Source organism: Mercurialis annua, linkage group LG2, assembly GCF_937616625.2.
Source record: "Mercurialis annua linkage group LG2, ddMerAnnu1.2, whole genome shotgun sequence".
NCBI lineage: Eukaryota > Viridiplantae > Streptophyta > Magnoliopsida > Malpighiales > Euphorbiaceae > Mercurialis > Mercurialis annua.
In genome coordinates, this window is record NC_065571.1 from 49274481 (window position 1) to 49292331 (window position 17851).

Consider the following 17851-nt stretch of genomic DNA (forward strand, 5'->3'; position numbering starts at 1 on the left):
GATCCAGCATCACCGGAACCATCATTTGGCGCCGTCTGTGGGAACGATAATTCGTTCTTGAATAAATTTAATTTTGGTTCTCGGTGATAGACAACCATAAAAAAAAGATTGGAAGTTACGAGTGAAAATGAACAAATCAGAGCATAAGTGGCTATCAAAAGTAATGTATGAAGCTGTCGAATCAAGAAAGTTTAGTTCATCTAAACTTCTTCATCTCTATGTCATAGAAGGAACAGTTACCGTGTACCAGACGCAGACACCAGTGCAACATACAAAAACAAACAGATAAGTTTTTCTTTTTATATCACTAGTATTCAAAGTGGCAACCTTATGATTCTTGTAGAATAACGTTTAATCGTATCGATATTATGGATCTACTAAATTAAAATATTAAAGTAATGAAATCAAAAAAAAATTACTTTATTGTACTAGCATTAAAATTTACTTGTTGAATCATTTTTACCGAAGCTTGAATGATTGAACTGTTGCTTAATGGAATTTCAGAAGAGAAACCACTGTGAAAGTCAAACTACTGTGACAGTCGGAAAAGAAACCACTATGACAGTCAAAAGAGAAACTACTGTGACACTCGGAAGAGAAACAAATGTACCAGTCAGTATATAAATCACTGTACTAGTGAGCAAAAAGAGAAAGGCACCAGCAAAAGAACCAAAGGAGGAACGATCCCAGACGCAGAGTGTTGGGGAAACAATCGGAGGATAATGTTCCCAGACGCAGAGTGCTGGGGAAACAATAACTGATGCTCCCAGACGCAGATCGCAGACACAGATGTAGAGTAGAAATGTAGGAAGATGAACAACAACATCACAGATTAGCGAGTAACCCCAGGCGCAGATGTAGATTAGCGAATGGTCCCAAGCACAGACGCGGATCCCAGACGCAGATATAGAGTAGAAAGGTAGGAAGATGAACAACAACACCACAGATTAGCGAGTAACCCCAGGCGCAGATGTAGATTAACGAATGGTCCCAAGCGCAGACGCGGATCCCAGACGCAGATATAGAGTAGAAATGTAGGAAGATGAAAAAAAAAATATCACAGATTAACGAGTAACCCCAGGCGCAGATGTAGATTGACGAATGGTCCCAAGCGCAGACGCCGATCCTAGGCGCAGACGCAGGTGAAATATAAGAAACTCAAAGATATAGCAAGCATGGTACATATGAAAGAAATGCAAATGGACCAATAGTCCCAGACGAAGAGGAACAAGTGATTCCAGACGTAGATGAAGAAATGCAGGAGGACCAACAGTCCCAGACGTAGAGGAACAAGTAATCTTAGACGTAGAGGAAGAATATAAAGGCATGAAGATCAACAGCCCAGACGCTGAAGAATGAATGAGGAGGAAGAACCACCGCCACTGGGAGTGGTCGCAATAACGAGATCCTTACCAGAGAACAACGGTCCAATTATCCCTCGCCGGAGGAGTCACAAGGAGTGCACTAAGAAGCAACATCGTGCCACCAGCAACAAGTGGAATGTCGTATGACATTACACCACCACCGATGCGAAGAAGCGTTGAAGGACAAGAACCTTCACCCTGAGGCTATGGCACACCCCAGTACCAGATACCAATGGCGTATCAGCAACTAGGGTCGTACCCGGGATACTATCCATGAACCCATCCTACTCATCAAGGTTATCAGAGGACTATGCATCCAATTTCTTTCTCTTCCCTAGATAGGATGGAAAGGAGAGGCATACTCAGAACAAAGACTCAGAAGGGAGACGCAGACCAGAGGCTCTCGGGCAGAAAAAGAAAATCGGAGATGAACCTCCATGAAAAGGCCAGTCCGAGCCTACAATCCGGAAAAAGAATAACGCACTATACAAAGCTACTAGAACCGCCTCTATACCAGGAAAGAACAATGCTCTAGAGGCCACAGAGAAGGGCGCAGACACAGAAGTCTTGAAAGGAAGAAAAAGGAGAGGACGAAGACCGAGAGGACGAAGATTCTCCCCTTAAAACAGAAATATAATTGGTAAAATTTCCTTCACAGTATAAATTTCCAAACTTTGACTCTTTAATGGGACAGGAGATTCGAAAAGTCGCAAGGGCAAATCGACAAAAAATAGCAGAAGCAGCTATGAAGGAAGGATTATTGTGGCCGTACCATCCCACCAAACAGCAATACGACTTTGAGAAAAACAGATAAGTTTCTTATTTTATATCACCATGATTCAGAGTGGTCGTCATATTACGCTTGTAAAATAACGATTAGTCATAGCAATAATATAGATCTATTGAATATTAAAAATTGAAATATCGAATTGAACAAAAACATTACTTTATTAAAGCAATATTAAATTTACTGGCTGAATCATTTTTAAGGAATCTTGCAACGATTGAAAGGTCGCGATATAGAGTTTCGGAGAAGAAAGTGGCGTACCATTCAGTGGAACAACTATTGTACCAGTCAGCAGAGAAACCATGGTCGCAGAGGGACTGTAGAAATAAGCGAATGACAAACAAATATCAATGGTAAAATAGAAAGCAATCGGAGGACGCACAACCCAGACACAAAGGTGTTGGGGGAGTAATCGGAGGACACACGAGGTCCCTGACTCAAACAAAGGCACATAAAAGATTGTTCCTCCTAAGAAGGGAATGCCAAACCCACCCAGAAAAGAGCACTTGGAGCCAGTAATAAGAAGAAAAGAAGAAGTATGAGATAAAGAACTCAAAAAAGCATTGGTAGAGAAGAAAAAAAGCCTCAGAAGAAGGATGACAGTCTTAGAAGGAACCAGAACCACATAGATGAAGTCACCTCAAAAGGTTTACACGGGAAAGACTCAGTTCACAAACCCAAACCTCTAGAGAGAGAAGCAGAGAGTTGCATATGCGATAAAAGAAATGAAGGTGAAGAGAAGGACACCATCGATCAGGAAATTAGAGATGCGATAGAAAATATATGAAGCTCTGGGCAAAGCCGACGAGGAGGATAGAGAGGACGAAGACTCCCTCTTGAAAACTGAAATACAATTGGTAAGGTTTCCATCACGTTTTAAATTACCAGCATTTGACTCTTTTGATGATACAGGATCCCCGAAGAGCCATATCTCGAAATTCAAAACAATAATGATGTTGCATGATGTCAGAGACCCTATGTTGTGTCGTATGTTCCCTGCGACGTTGAAGGAATCAGCCCAAAAATGGTATTCCTACCTGAAGTCGGGATCGATTACATTATTCCCAGACCTAGCATCAGCATTTAAAGAAAGATTCAAGACCAACACCCTCATGCAGAAAGACTTAAGTGACTTGAGGAAATGCAAGCAAGACGAACAAGAAACATTGAAGAACTTTGAAGCGGTCCAAATTTAAAATTTAAATCATGACATAACGATAGAAGCAATGAAGATCGGCATCAGATTTGAAGTATGGCGGATGCGGATCTCCAAGTATAGAAAATGTGGGTTGGAAAATATCCACAAAGTATCGAAGTATGGAGGATGAGGATTTCCAAGTATGACAAACATGGATTGAAAAATATTCACAAAGTATCGAAATATGGCGGATGCGGATCTCCAAGTATGGCAGATGCGGATCTCCAAGTATGACGAATGTGGATTGAAAAATATCCACAGAGTATCGAAGTATAAAACACTCATGCATAACTGAAATGGATCCATAAAACATGAAAATTGTTCCGAAATAGAGGGGCCGGTTCTAATTAACGTAAGAGCCCCAAAAGAAAAGAACAAAAGAAGTGATGTCCCACGAGGCAACACAAAAAGTATTCGAAAGCTAGCTAAAAACAACATTTTCCTTTGGTAGGGTCGCTCCCTCCTCTGGACCATCAGTATTCTACTCACGAAGTTCTTCCTTTCTCGAAGGATCGTCAATTTTTCCCTTAGACTCTTCACCTTGGCAGAAGACTGAGCAAACATAAATGCTTGAAGAATTCTTGTTTGAAAGGAAGGAAGTAATGATGGATATGGTTCAACCATACCAGAAATATCTAAGACTGAACAGAGTCCTACACAAACAGGGATAGACGTAACGTACCAGACTCAGTGTATTGTATCAGACTCAGTATGGTGTACAAGACTCAGTGTACTGTATCAGACTCAGTGTAGTGTACCAGACCCAGTGTACTGTATGGCGAATGCAGATCTCCACGTAGGATTAATGTGGATTGTAAAACATCCACAGAACATTCACCACAAGAAATTTTGGAATACAAAACAAATGATTGTCCCAAGGGACAAGAACAAAACAAACACGAAGTAAAAAGGCTACGAGCCTAGACGATGTTCTCCTCTGGAAAGGTCGCTCACTCCTTTGGACTTACAACATCAAACGCATTGAGTTCCTCTTCATCAGGAGAATCTTGAAAGTTTGTCATTTTTCGGTTCGATGCCTCTAGTAGAAGCTAGTCGCAGACCTATGACACAGACGCTAGTCAACAATACGATTCTTTACAGATAAAGAAATAGCAACACACATTTATAAAAAGCATGCAATTGTTCTCTGAAAGGGGGAGTCTACCACAAAGACCTCCTAAAGAAAAGTACAAACAAAAGAAGTACTACCTCACAAGGTAGCACCAAAACAAAGTAAAAGAAAGCTAGCTACAGGTCCAACATACGGCCTACATCTTTTCCTCTAGAAGGGTCACTCCCTTCCTTTGGACCACCTGAATCTTTCTCTTTAGAAAGTTCCTCGATTGAGTCAAGGACAAGAGAATCATGCTTAAGGACCTCCGAAGTTTCAACCTCCAAATAATGGTTGAAATTGTCTTGGACGCAGTTAATAGTCCCGAAAGAGGCAAAAGCTCCTTGCCATCTTTGACAGTAGTATCAGCAAGCTCTTTTTCTCCTCTGATTCCATGGCGTCCTTCATGCCATCTCTAGAAGCGTACGAAGGGAGAACTGGAGAAACATGCAACCCATCTTTCTTAAGCTGCAACCTTTGCCGCAACTCACTGACCCAGAGCTCGAAAATCAATCGACATAAACTTGTTGATATCATAATCGGGGTAGTCCTCACGAATGATCTTTATCGCAGTGGAACAGAAGTCAGTCAAACAGCTGCTCACATACACATTGGGTAACACAGGTTTAAACCCGACAATCACAACATCATCATTATTATCAAAAGAGAGAGAGAGAGAGTCAAGTCATCAAGAAAATTATCACCCATCTTTACAATAAAGGAGAAACCAAGTATGTAACATGTAGAACAAAACAAAGAAATGAAGTGGGCCGAGGAAAGCTCGATAAGAAGACACAGCACGAAGAAAGCAACGTTTCAAAATACAAGACAAAAGGTCACAGACACACTCCACAGAAACAATGAAACAAACATAAATGCTTGATATAAATATTCTTGTTAGGAGGGACTAATGATGGATACACCACCAGAATTGTACACAAGACCCACACAGGTGGCGTTGGTCACTGACTCAGAGACAAGCCCGAAGTCACTGACTCAGAGACAAGTCCGAAGTCACTGACTCAGTTCGCAGTGTTACCAGAAGACCAGATAACGCCCTTATCCCGTGAAATCAGGGATAAGGACGGATTTTACCTTATCTTAACAAGAAGATGAACTCAAATCAGTAACAAGACTCATACTACAATGCAATGACTATCTATTATATATTAATGGACCCAGGTCAGGTAAAGGAGACCCTTTATTACTCATATACACTCTAAACTCTTATGAATTCAGTCTATCTGACTTAGGCATCGGAGGGTGTTCGAGCCAACACCGGCTCGAATCCTTCTAACCTATCTTTTCTGTGTAGATTGAAGATCAAACTCAGACCGGTCACATCAAGACCGGATCCAGCATCACCGGAACCATCAGTAGTGATGGTTTCACATCCTTTTTTTTCCATCACTACTGGAACACTATTAAAACAGATATTTCACAGTCCATCAAAAATTTCTTCAGCGGAGGTCATTTATTACGGAGTTTTAACCATACGGTCATCGCCCTAATTCCAAAAACTAAAACTCCTACTCATGTTTCAGACTACCGTCCGATTAGTCTATGCTCGGTTTATTACAAAATAATTTCTAAGATCTTAACAGCTAGACTACAACATATCACTCCCCTTATCATATCCCAACAACAGAATGCTTTTACAAAGGGAAGGTCAATAGCGGACAATATTTTGCTTGCCCATGAAATTATTCATTATCTAAAAACAAAAACACAAGGTAACGCATACTACATGGCTGTTAAACTTGATGTTAGTAAAGCATATGACACCTTAGAGTGGAGTTACATCAAAGCAATGTTGGAAGCATGGGGTTTTCATGTTCAATTTGTGAAATGGATTATGGAGTGTATTACTACGGTCTCATACTCTATTAGGGTTAATGGAACAAGCCATGGGTTTTTTGTGCCGTCTCGCGGTATTCGTCAAGGAGACCCTTTATCTCCGTTAATATATGTTCTCTGTTCAGAAGGATTGACTCACATTCTCAGATCGGCAGTGGCATCTAAGGTATTAACAGGGATCAAGTTAAATTCATATTGTCCGGTTATTACTCATCTCTTATTTGCCGATGATACTCTTATATTCTCTCAAGCAACTCTTCAAGATATTGCAACTATCCAACAATTGCTTAACCAATATGGGACGTATAGTGGTCAATTTATCAATTATGGTAAATCTTCGGTTATCTTCAGTGCTAATGTGGATCCCAATCAGAAAACCCTTTTTTCAAATATGCTTCATATCCCACAGAATGCTACACAGGAAAAATACCTGGGCCTCCCTTTCCAGATCCTTCGATCAAAAAATCACACTTTCTCAGGTATTATATCAACGGTTTCAGCGAAGCTCGCCAACTGGAAAAGTCTTTTTTCATCTTCGGCGGGCAAAGAAATATTAATCAAAGCAGTAGCATCAGCAATTCCTATATTTGCAATGATGAGTTTCAGGTTGCCAAAATCCCTTTGTCTTCGTATCCAGCAGCTAATTCGCTATTTCTGGTGGGGTCAACAACAAGATGAGAGGAAAATTTGTTGGATTGCTTGGACACAAATGTGTACAAGTAAATGGGCAGGAGGACTAGGGTTCAAAGATTTAGAAGCTTTTAATCAGGCATTGTTAGCAAAACAATTATGGCGTATCATGGAAAACCCAGAATCCCTATTATATAAGGTGTACCAAGCTAAATACTTCAAAAACTCAACCATTTTAAGGGGCAAGCTGGGTAGCCGCCCTTCGTGGGGATGGCACAGCTTGTGTTGGGGGAAAGAAATATTACAAAAAGGGATGAGATGGCATATCAATAGTGGCACCTCAATTAATTGTTTTGAAGACCCTTGGATTCCATTTGAATACCCATTTATCCCAAGACCCAATCCTATCATACTTACTAATCCCCTTTTCGTCACTGATCTGATTAATCATGGTAACAGATCATGGAATTAGGATATGATACAGACACATTTTCACCAGGAGGATGCCCTTAAAATCCTCTCTATCCCTCTACCTTATTGGCCATACAATGATAAACTTGTTTGGCATTATCATAGTCAGGGGAAATACACGGTCAAATCAGGATACTACATAGCACTGAATTCAGGATACAAACCATACCAATCTCTCATTCCACAGCTTCAGAAGCCAGATTGGAAACTTCTATGGAATCTTAAAATCCCAAATAAAATCAAAGTTTTCATATGGAAATGCTTACATGAAGGCTTGCCTACAGGAATAGCACTACAGCATCGGCTCAACTACACCTCCTCCTGCTGTTTCTGTGATCAACAGGAAACACTTATCCATATGCTGTTTACATGTCCACGGGCAAAACAAATTTGGTTCATTTCACCACTCCACTACAAAGCCTCAGTACTTCCATCTCAGTTTTTCTATCAAATGTGGTTGCAAACAGTTACAGACCTTCAAGAATTGGATGGTGATGATTTTTATATCCATCTTTTCTGCTATTTATTGTGGAATATCTGGAAGTCCCGCAATGCAAAAATCTTCCAGCAAAATCATTTGAGTTCGGAAGACATTATCTCAATTTGTCTGCGGGAATTTGAAGAATTCAAACTCAGCCAGCAGGAGAATAACCCAACATCGCAACACACTGTATTGGTTAACACAACTTTACAAACAACTTCTGGGATTCCACAAGGTTTTATCAAAATCAATTATGATGCGGCAGTTGATACGAAAGGGAAAAATGGCTTCATTGGAGCCGTTGCGGTTAATTGGCAGCTTCAAAGGAAGGGGAAGTTCTCTGCCACATTTCGTTATATCTGGGACCCTGGCATTCTAGAAATGCTAGCTTTACGTGAGGCGTTAAACTGGGCAATCAGCAAAGGCTGGACAAATGTTATCTTTGAAGGAGATGCACTTCAAGTATCCAACATAATCAACACCAGAAACTGCACCAATGGTGCGTACCAGGGTATTTGTGAAGATATATGGCGTCTACTACGATCCTTCACGATGGCACGTGTTCTGTATACACAACGAAAGAACAATGAGGAAGCACATAAATGGGCTCAACAGGTTAAAAGACTTTTCCGAACACCAAGGCCATAACAAGTTCAAGCGCTTTCAACTCCGGTTTCGTTAGGTTAATTCCTATTTATTTGTTCGGCTTTGTTGTTATCTTTGATAGCTATCCTTATTGCTCTGTAATTAACATGCTTTTAAATACACATACCTCAGTTAAAAAAAAAAAAATTCTAGTATATCTAAATTACACAAAAGTAAGTACTTCCTCCGTTTTTTTTTTAGTTGTCCATTTAGCCAAAATTACACATATTAAAATAGTGGAATTTTTGTCTTAAATAATACTCCCTCCGTCCCGTTTAAGAAGGGACGTATCCCATTTTTATTTGTCCCATCTAAGAAGGTCATATCGTGTTTTCTGTGCCAATTTATGTTGAACTTCCACTTTTATCCCTTTAGTTATTTCAATATGCATTAAATGCAACTCAATTTACAATACATTTATTCTATTATTAGGAGAAACCATATTAATTAATAGGGGTAGACATGACAAAATAAAATATTGTCTTATTTTATTAATATTTGTGTAAAACTCATTTGTCCCTTCTTAAACGGGACGGAGGGAGTAGGAGCAAATATTAATATAACCCTACTTATGTAATGAATGTTTTATAAATTAAATTATAGAGTCATTTATTAGGAAGGGTTAAATTTGGAAGATAATAGCTAATGTTATCTTTAAATTCTAAATGGACAATTAAATATAGATAACTCCATTTGGCTAAATGGACAAGTAAAAAAATGGAGGGAGTATTGTTTTTCAGTAATTAATATCACTATAGTAATTTCAAGAAAATGGTAGTTGTAGTTGCCACTTGGCACGTCAAAAGATTTCGCATTAAATAAATATCAGTGAACATCATTTACAAAACCAGTAAACTTCTTTCAGTTTGGCTAAACAAAGAAAAATGTCTCACAGTAAATCAGTACACTTCTTTCAACCACTTCTTCCAGGATTCGAAAATGAACTTGTAAGTCTCTCTGTGCATCTCTTTTATCTCTGCATGTGCCTGTTTGAGACTATAACATATGAATACACATACATGTTTTGATTTGCAGACAATTCCTATATCATTTTTCATGAGCTTGAGAGAAAAAAAATGTGAAAAAGCTCTACTAAGAAGCAGCTTCGGTACGAAGCGTGATTGGCACGTGAAGATCAACGAAAGGCGATTTGAAGATGGCTGGAAAGAGTTTGCAAAATATCATGAGTTGCATGTTGGTGATTTTTTGGTGTTTCGACATGCGGGTGATTTGGTTTTTGATGTGATGGTGTTTGATCCGAGTTGCTGCGAGAGGGAATACAGTAATTTCGTTCATGTCAAACAAGAAATCGAATCATCATCGTCGTCATCATCATCATCATCAGAAGAAGAAGATGATGAATCTGATCTTAGTAAGTTTTCTAAACAGAAATGAAACACTGAAACGTAAAACTCGACAAGTTTTCGTGGAATATAGACTGTTATGCAGTAAATATATATATGTTCATATAATGTTATGTTTGTGAATATGTTTTCATGATTCAGGAGCCTTGAAAAAGCAAAAGCAAGTAAAGATCACTATCCCAGAAGAAAATGTGGATTCATATGTGCCTGAAAATCCATACTTTTTGGTGAATTTGACAGCTTATGGTGCCACTAGCTCAAAAAAGGTGTTCTCAATATGTTCTTAATTAAAAGTATTTTAAGTTTTTGAATTTTTGTTTCTATGGACCTCTCAATTTTTCATTTTTGAACAGCACATTCCAATGAAATTCGCAATGGAAAATGGCCTGCGAAATCGACATGGCGAGATCCTTCTTGTGGATGAAGAAGGAAGATCGTGGGTGGCTGAGCAAAAATACAAAAAATCAGATGGTCAAGATTACATTGGTAATGGATGGCGTACCTTCTGTACTGCTAATTACCTAAAAGAAGGAGACACTTTTTTTCTTGAGCTCACTCATAAGGCCAACAAGCCTGTCTTCAAAATGACCCGTAAGTTTAACTTACCCCAAATGTTTGCGTGTAGCGACGATTTTAACACTCATTATGCTTAGCGACCACAAAATATGGTCGTTAAAAGACAATATTCTTGTAGTACCTAGGACAATATGCATATAATAGTTTGTCATGTTCTTTCTGGTTGTAAAATTGCTGCTTTCCTGTTCCTGAACAGGGTTGAAACGATTTCTCAAGACCGAAAAAGATGGCTCCTCTTCAACTAAAAATCCGAAATCTTCGGCCACCATGAAGGCAACTTACGGCAGGAATGGACAACCGGTGAGTACTAACCTAGTACATTATGCTAATTCTCATAGAGGGTAATTGGTGAATTATATATGCTCATATATGGAGTTGAAAATATAGAAAATTCCAAGAGATTTTGCGAGAAGGAATAATCTTACTAGAAGACATGCGAAGATGATCCTAATAAATGAAGGTGGAAGCTCATGGTTAGTGTCACTTGTGAAAGATAAGAGCGGTGGAATTCATATGGGACATGGATGGAGTGTATTCGCAGCGGCAAATGGCATAAGAGAAGGCGACGCCTTCATGTTACAACTCGTCAAGGTCGGTCATATGCCGGTGATGCGAATTTACGGTAACTTCAATCCCTAAATAATCTAAATTGTGGCTCGAAGGCGATTTTGATTAGTCGGACTAAAAAAATGCATTTTCTTTTGTTGTTTTTAATTAAAGGTGTCGAAAGAGCTAAAAAGAGGAACATGGAAAACAATCAAACAGGGAGCTTGGAAGATTTTGAAGATGTCAAGGGAATTATAGTCAAGGATGTTCACTCGAGCCGAATTGAAGCTTCCTCTTTTTCAAAACCAAACCAAAATTCTGAGGAAGTATAATTTTTAAACCAAATAGAACCAGTTGGTTCAGTTGATATTTTGGTTCGGTTGCTATCAAGTTGGTTTATATTAAAAATTAAGTACACATTTTTAATGTTTAAAATCAAACCGAAGCGAAAAACTAAATTTTTGTTATTATACCAAACTGAAACAAGCCTCGGTTTTTGAACATTGAAGCTATGCTTGCAAGTTTGTTATTGATATTAATGTATCTTCAATTCTGCTGTATTTCGAGCATTAGTGAAGAGATCGCCACTAAAATAATTCTCGTTTGCTTCAATTTTTACCTAATATATATTAAAGACTTGTCTCTACACAGACGTACTACAACTGTTACAAATGAAAACCCAAGATTTCTGCAAATAACGAAACCCCAGATAAAAAAATCCCCAACTCAACTTTTCATTTGAAGATGGGATAACGAATAATTATGAATATATTGACAAATAATTAGCGACAAATGTTTTCATAATCATCAATGACTACCTCTAATTTCTACGCTCTCTAGCTCCATTCCTATCGTCATCATCACAGCTGCTTAAAGGGAAACTGATGCTTCAAATGGAGAGGTTCCGCCGAAGCTGCCATGCTCGAAAATGAATTGGTATTGCCATTAACTTTGATATCATTGACAACGGCAGAGCTTGTTTCAGAATTAACCACATCAATGTTGCCCCCGTCCTCTATCTCAACAACTTTAGAACCGATTGCGGAACATGAATCATTTCCACAGCCAGAAACATCCGCTGGATCACATAAACTGATATCAGAGTCGATTGCAATCATACTTTCGGAGTCTTTAGCTGCAGCTTCAGAACTAAATGCAGCTAGTGCATCTTGTGTATCAGACATATCAACATTATTCATATCCAAGGAGTCAACTCTGGAAGACGATGACTCTATCACACAAAAGGAACCGTCTATCGAAACAGCTGAAGTTGATCCAATCTCACATTCATTTACATATTCGAAATTCTTTTCGTGTGTCTGGTAGCCATTAGAGTTTGTGCCATTCATCAACTCCGGATCTGAGACGCCTTCAACTCTTATATTTGTGCATTCAATTTTCCCATTTGATTGGTGTAATTCCAATAATTCTGCTGCCTTCTGCTCCTTTGAAGGCTCCATGGTTCTTAGACATGATGGCCTAGCGGAAATTCTGTCATACAAGCAAAAAAAGAAAGCATTTTCATCCAATTGGATATAGCTGTTCTAAAAAGACATACTACAAATATAAGCTAGGGATTTGAGCTTGTGTTTCCACTGCACACATGTGAAAATGCTAAAGATAGGGGTCGTTCATAGGCTGGTCCATAGATGGAAGTTTGATATTCACAATAATTGCAACTCGGTCAGGCCACTTTACCCTTCTGGGCCTTCTCCCAATGAGCAGTATATAATCGAGATGGAGCATAGCGTCAAGCTTCGTCAGCAACTCTATTGGCTCTACTCTTTTCATAGTTACTAATGTCAACACTTCTATTGGCTCTACCCTTCTACTGTTGACACTGCAACTTTGTTTCTGTCCGTCCCACTTTGTATATGTTATAAATATAGATTATAAATAAGCATTTGTTCTCTAGTTGGTCACTGCAAAACCCTATCAAGGTACTATATTGTGATGCACAAAATTGATGGATTTGTTATGCATGGCACAGACAATTAAGCAAACCAGTAACGCTGGCATTGGATATAAGCTTCATACCTGCTATATAAAAGCATATATGCTCCCTGAGAAAGAACTTCTTCCAATCCAACACTTCTAACCTGAGAAAAGTCATACAGTCAATCAGAGGAAACAGAGAATTCTGACACACAACATTCAATATAAAAATAACAACTAACAAGTAGGCACGCAAGTTGATGGAATGAACAGGGATTGGATCAAATTTCATATTCAAGTGTATCACATCATTATCCTATAGGAGTTTTAGAATCAGCCCACCAAAACACCCCACCACTTTGCCAGTTGAGCTAACACCCAACCTCGCACCCACTTCTGTTTCATCCTAGACAAACGAACCACCTATTTTTTTCACTCAAAAACCTAGTACTGACCAACCAAATGCTTATATTCAGATTATATGATTAAGTAGAATGATGCATTATATGCTAACTTCTCAGGACATGAAGACTCACATTATGTGGCGCCCCGAATACTGATGATACATATATTATGGCCGATTTTCTACAATAATTTCGTTTTATTGTTATACAGGTTACAAATGGGTGCGTGTGAAATGTGCAAGAACAATGCATATAAGGATGTCTACTCTAGATGTCCACATTGGAGATGAAGAGTGAAGTACAGAAAGAGGGATTGAGTCCCTACCTTACAGTCATCAACTCTATACCAATTTCCACAAAAATCTTTAATATAGCAGATGTAATGACCAAAGAATGATGCGTTCAGCATATCCACATGGACGACAACCGCGTATAGCCTGTATACATCTGTACCATTTTCTGCTTCACTAATATAGGGGCTAAGATTCAACATCTCAGGGAAAGCTACTCTTTTGTTGAGTTTCCCAAACCTCCCACTCTGAAAAAGTTGTCAGAAGGAAAAAATCAGTTCCGTTAACAACGGTTTTAAAGAACTTGATGCATCCATACAGTATGTCTATGGCTAAGACCTGAAATCTTTTCAGAGCAATTGTAAGAATATTTGGAGCCCGTCGAATGGTAAGACACTTCCAAGCCTTGACATAGTCATTGCACCTATAAACAAGAATAGTTTACACCTAGTATCAGAATTGTTCGAGCATTAAAAAACACAAAACTCATCACAAACATAGCTATGTCTCAAATAAAGAGTACATAAAGTGCAATGACCATACTAAAATGCTGAGAGTGGACAATGCCAGCTACACGCGCCAAGCAATACATGAAAACAATAATTTACAAGTATCACTTATGAGGAAAAAATGGCACAAGGAGGTTAAAAGCAATATTTCAAAAAATCAACAGCACAAAATAGTCTAAGGAATAGACAGACAGTATAGGACAGCCATACCCGTCACATCTGTACATATTGTCTCCATGAAGTTGCTCTTTGACAGTGAATTGATCAAGGCATTCCTCCAAGGACGCTGCTTCCCCGTGAATTTCAACGGTTAAATCCATCATGTTTTCAAGCTGATTAGATATTTTGTTGCATTTCGTACATATCACCTACAGCAATAGTCAAGAAACCATAAAGCCTGTCAGAAGAAAAGTAAAAATAAGAAATTGGATAAATTATGTAGTAAAAGAAGACAGCAATACAAAAGAAACTATTAAAAAAGATCAGATTACCACAAACCTAGAACTTGGATTGGTTGAATTACATAAAGAGTAATGTACACTGGAAAGCATAATCACACAAATTGACAACCCCACAAAACAAATTTTAACAGGCTCTTGCTATAAAGTTATAAGCATGATGGAAACACGCTGAGTGAAAGGCTAAGAAAAAACATTGACTCCGCATGTATATATACATTAGTTAGACTTGGTGAACTGCTAAGAGAAGTAGGTGGTCATCCCTCCATCACACAGGTCATGTTGTGAGATTACATCCAGGGTAAATAGAGTTAAAACCAATTGAAAAGTCAAAGCACTCCCCATTTATTCTTTTTACTAAAGTCTCTTTTTACTTTTCTCCTTTCAACATAAGGAGAAAAGATGTGAAAAGAAAAGCAACTGATAGTGTCAAATCATTCTGTTTCTCCTTATATTTGATTTTTGAACACTAATTCAAAGCATACCATGCATCCACCTCCTTAGTGTCAATTCCTAAAGGAAACTTCACAAGTGCTAACAAATAACTAACCATGTTCCAATACTTGGCGTAAAAAACAGATTCTGAATAAAGGCATGCCATCGAAATCCACAATACTTCACTTTACAAATTTACACAACACTAAAAGGAATGTTTCACAAAGAAAAAAAATCCTTACCTGAGACTGCAAGTGACCGCCAAATACATGTTGAATAAGGGTCGTTTCTTGAGAAGCTGGATCAACAGCTTTCTCTCCACCAAATTCATCAAGGAAGACTGATTGCATTGTGTCAATGGCAAACCTAAAAGAAGACAAAAACAGAACATCCCATAATGAAATGCTGAACTATATAAGAAGAAAATAATTGGATCTAATGCAAGTCATACAAACCTCATAAACTCATGAGCATCCTCCTGTTTTCCATAGCCAAGATTACCGCCAATATTAGGCAAGCGCGACAGAATACTCATTGGCGAAAAGGGCTGCGTACTTTTGCTTGCTCTTTCAACATGCACTTGAAGTTCACATAAGAAGCACCAATCATTACGTCTACCTGAAAAATCAAATTTTAAAAAATGAGAAATTGTTGAACTTCCTCCATCAGAAGAAAACATATAGACAATAAACAAAATTAACATCCAAACTTGCATTCTCTTCGATGGCCTTTCTCCAGCAAGTAGGCAGCAAGAGGCCGTGTGAACGTGAGGCATTGCAGTACCGCATTGGCAAAGCAGCTGTCCATAAAATTTAGAATTAAATAAAAGAATCCAAAAAATATAAGTGGTAACATTCCATGACTCATTTGTTTCCTATATTGAGTGGAACGGAAGGAAAAGATCAATAAGACTACTCCAGCTAACATTGTGCATATCTGTGACTGCATGATAATATTACCTGTTTCCACAATTTAAAAGGCCACAAGGAGAGAATGCTTCCTTGTCCCAGTTGTAAAGTTTAATGAATTCATCATAGGGGAACAAAACCTGAAGTTGTAAAGTATAAATATACAATCCGAAGAACCAATTAAGTAATGCCATCTGAAGCACAGAAAACAACAACAATAATAAGAAAACCCGTCTATACCTCTCTCGGCTTCTTTAAGAACTTAAAGGCTCCACGGGAAGGAACAAGCGCAATACCAGAGGAAACTCTTTCGCCCACAACACCTGAAGCTTTAAATCCGAAATTTTCTTTTGCATTGTCTGTTGAACTAACCCTGACAGGAATCTTGCATTTTGTCTTATGCCCAGATTTCCAATGTGCTTCTTGGCATTTTATTGAGCTAGATATGAAAAACAAGAGACAGTAAAACTTCAAGAAAGACTTCAAACAAATTTCAAATAGTAACCTTAATTAATTCGCAAATGCCATTCAGCTTATAGAAACTAAGAAATTACCACTACAGTTTTCTAAAATTGAAAAGATTAAAAAATATTACCAGTAGAAAACAGATTTACAGCGGGAACACTTCTTGTTGCCAGAATTGCCGCAATTGGCGCAAGAAAGGTGATCGGAATCCATGAGAGGTGAGTGATTCCGATGAGCAGGAATTCTAGAGGCAGCTCCGCCTTCTCCGCCTTCGAAATTGGCGCCGACTTCGAAGTACTTGGAGGCCGTATTCTTGACCAAATGAATCAAACCGATTCCGATTATGAATAGCGTGAAAATCAATTGAATGAACCAATTTAGATCCACTGTTATACCGCCGACATGCATCTACACGATTGATCATATACATAGAGATATACATACATACACGCAATCAATCCTAATCGAGCTTTATAAATATAGGATTTGAAAAATTAGATTATTAGGGTTTCTGGGAAATAAATTAGGGGAAGTTTGTATGTTAATTTTGAGGGTTAAAAGGGTAATTAATTAAGAGGGTCAATCTTGGGCTTGGGCAGAAATTCTTTGTTTCTCTGTTTTCTATATGGAATTAATGCATGTGATTTGAGGTGCAAAAAGTAGGTTTGTAGTAATATGTTGTTAGAATCTTTAAAGAATGTTTGAAGAATTTACATTTTTAATAAATTACTCTAAAAACATTCATGTTTGTTATAATTTACAGTTTGATACCTCTTGTTTGAAAATCAAACGATTTGATATCTTAGTTTTGATTTTGTAAACTATAAAACTCTTCTGTTAAATATAGGTACTAAATCGTTAACATAATAAAATGTGAGGTGCTAAATCGTTTGAAAATAAGATACCAAATCATTTACATGATTGAAACTGAGGTACTAAATTATTTATATAATTGAAATTGAGTTACCAAATTGTTTGAAAGTAAATTTCAAATTATTAACGGAATTAATAAAAGGGCTTTATAGTTTACAAAATCAAATCTAAAGTATTAAATCATTTGATTTTCAAATAAGAAGTACCAAACTGTGAATTATGCAAACGTGAGGGATTTTAAAATAATTTGCTCTTACATGTTTCTCTGTTTTATAAATAGAAAATATTATGTTCTCTAAAATAATGGATTGTTTTAAAAATTTATTATTTTATAAATGTTCTATAAATTCGTTGATTTTTTATTTAATCCAGACAATAAAATTTATGAATTTTATATTCTATAAATATTTAAAAAAATTCAATTCAAATGGTACTAAAGGTACCACAATACTACAAAAAATACGATATTGAGAAAAATAAAATAAAAAAACAATATTTATATCTCATAAACACTCTCTTAAAAATATCTACATCTAACATGTAA

General features: G+C 37.7%; 3 protein-coding genes across 4 annotated transcripts; 2 read left to right on the plus strand and 1 right to left on the minus strand.

Annotated features, from left to right (window-relative positions):
* Positions 1–7422: 7422 nt before the first annotated feature.
* Positions 7423–8547, plus strand: LOC126668671 (uncharacterized). The gene has a single exon (XM_050361857.1). It carries the CDS (start codon positions 7423–7425, stop codon positions 8545–8547), a length of 1125 nt encoding a protein of 374 aa, XP_050217814.1.
* Positions 8548–9585: 1038 nt separating this feature from the next.
* Positions 9586–11534, plus strand: LOC126667846 (putative B3 domain-containing protein REM15). Its single transcript, XM_050360941.2, has 6 exons — positions 9586–9916; positions 10050–10174; positions 10262–10499; positions 10681–10784; positions 10872–11106; positions 11205–11534. Exons 1-6 carry the CDS (start codon positions 9601–9603, stop codon positions 11360–11362), a joined length of 1176 nt encoding a protein of 391 aa, XP_050216898.2. The 5' UTR covers positions 9586–9600; the 3' UTR covers positions 11363–11534.
* Positions 11535–11632: 98 nt separating this feature from the next.
* On the minus strand, positions 11633–17038 carry LOC126667843 (ubiquitin carboxyl-terminal hydrolase 18). Of its 2 annotated transcripts, none has more exons than XM_050360939.2 (11): positions 16565–17038; positions 16210–16408; positions 16021–16109; positions 15775–15860; positions 15517–15679; positions 15304–15427; positions 14379–14536; positions 13999–14083; positions 13695–13907; positions 13068–13129; positions 11633–12521 (listed from the first exon to the last, which is right to left on the minus strand). In XM_050360939.2, exons 1-11 carry the CDS (start codon positions 16840–16842, stop codon positions 11891–11893), a joined length of 2088 nt encoding a protein of 695 aa, XP_050216896.1. In that variant the 5' UTR covers positions 16843–17038; the 3' UTR covers positions 11633–11890. The 2 variants fall into 2 exon arrangements, with proteins under 2 accessions (XP_050216896.1, XP_050216895.1); XM_050360938.2 differs by having other exon boundaries at positions 15517–15675; positions 15771–15860.
* Positions 17039–17851: the final 813 nt, after the last annotated feature.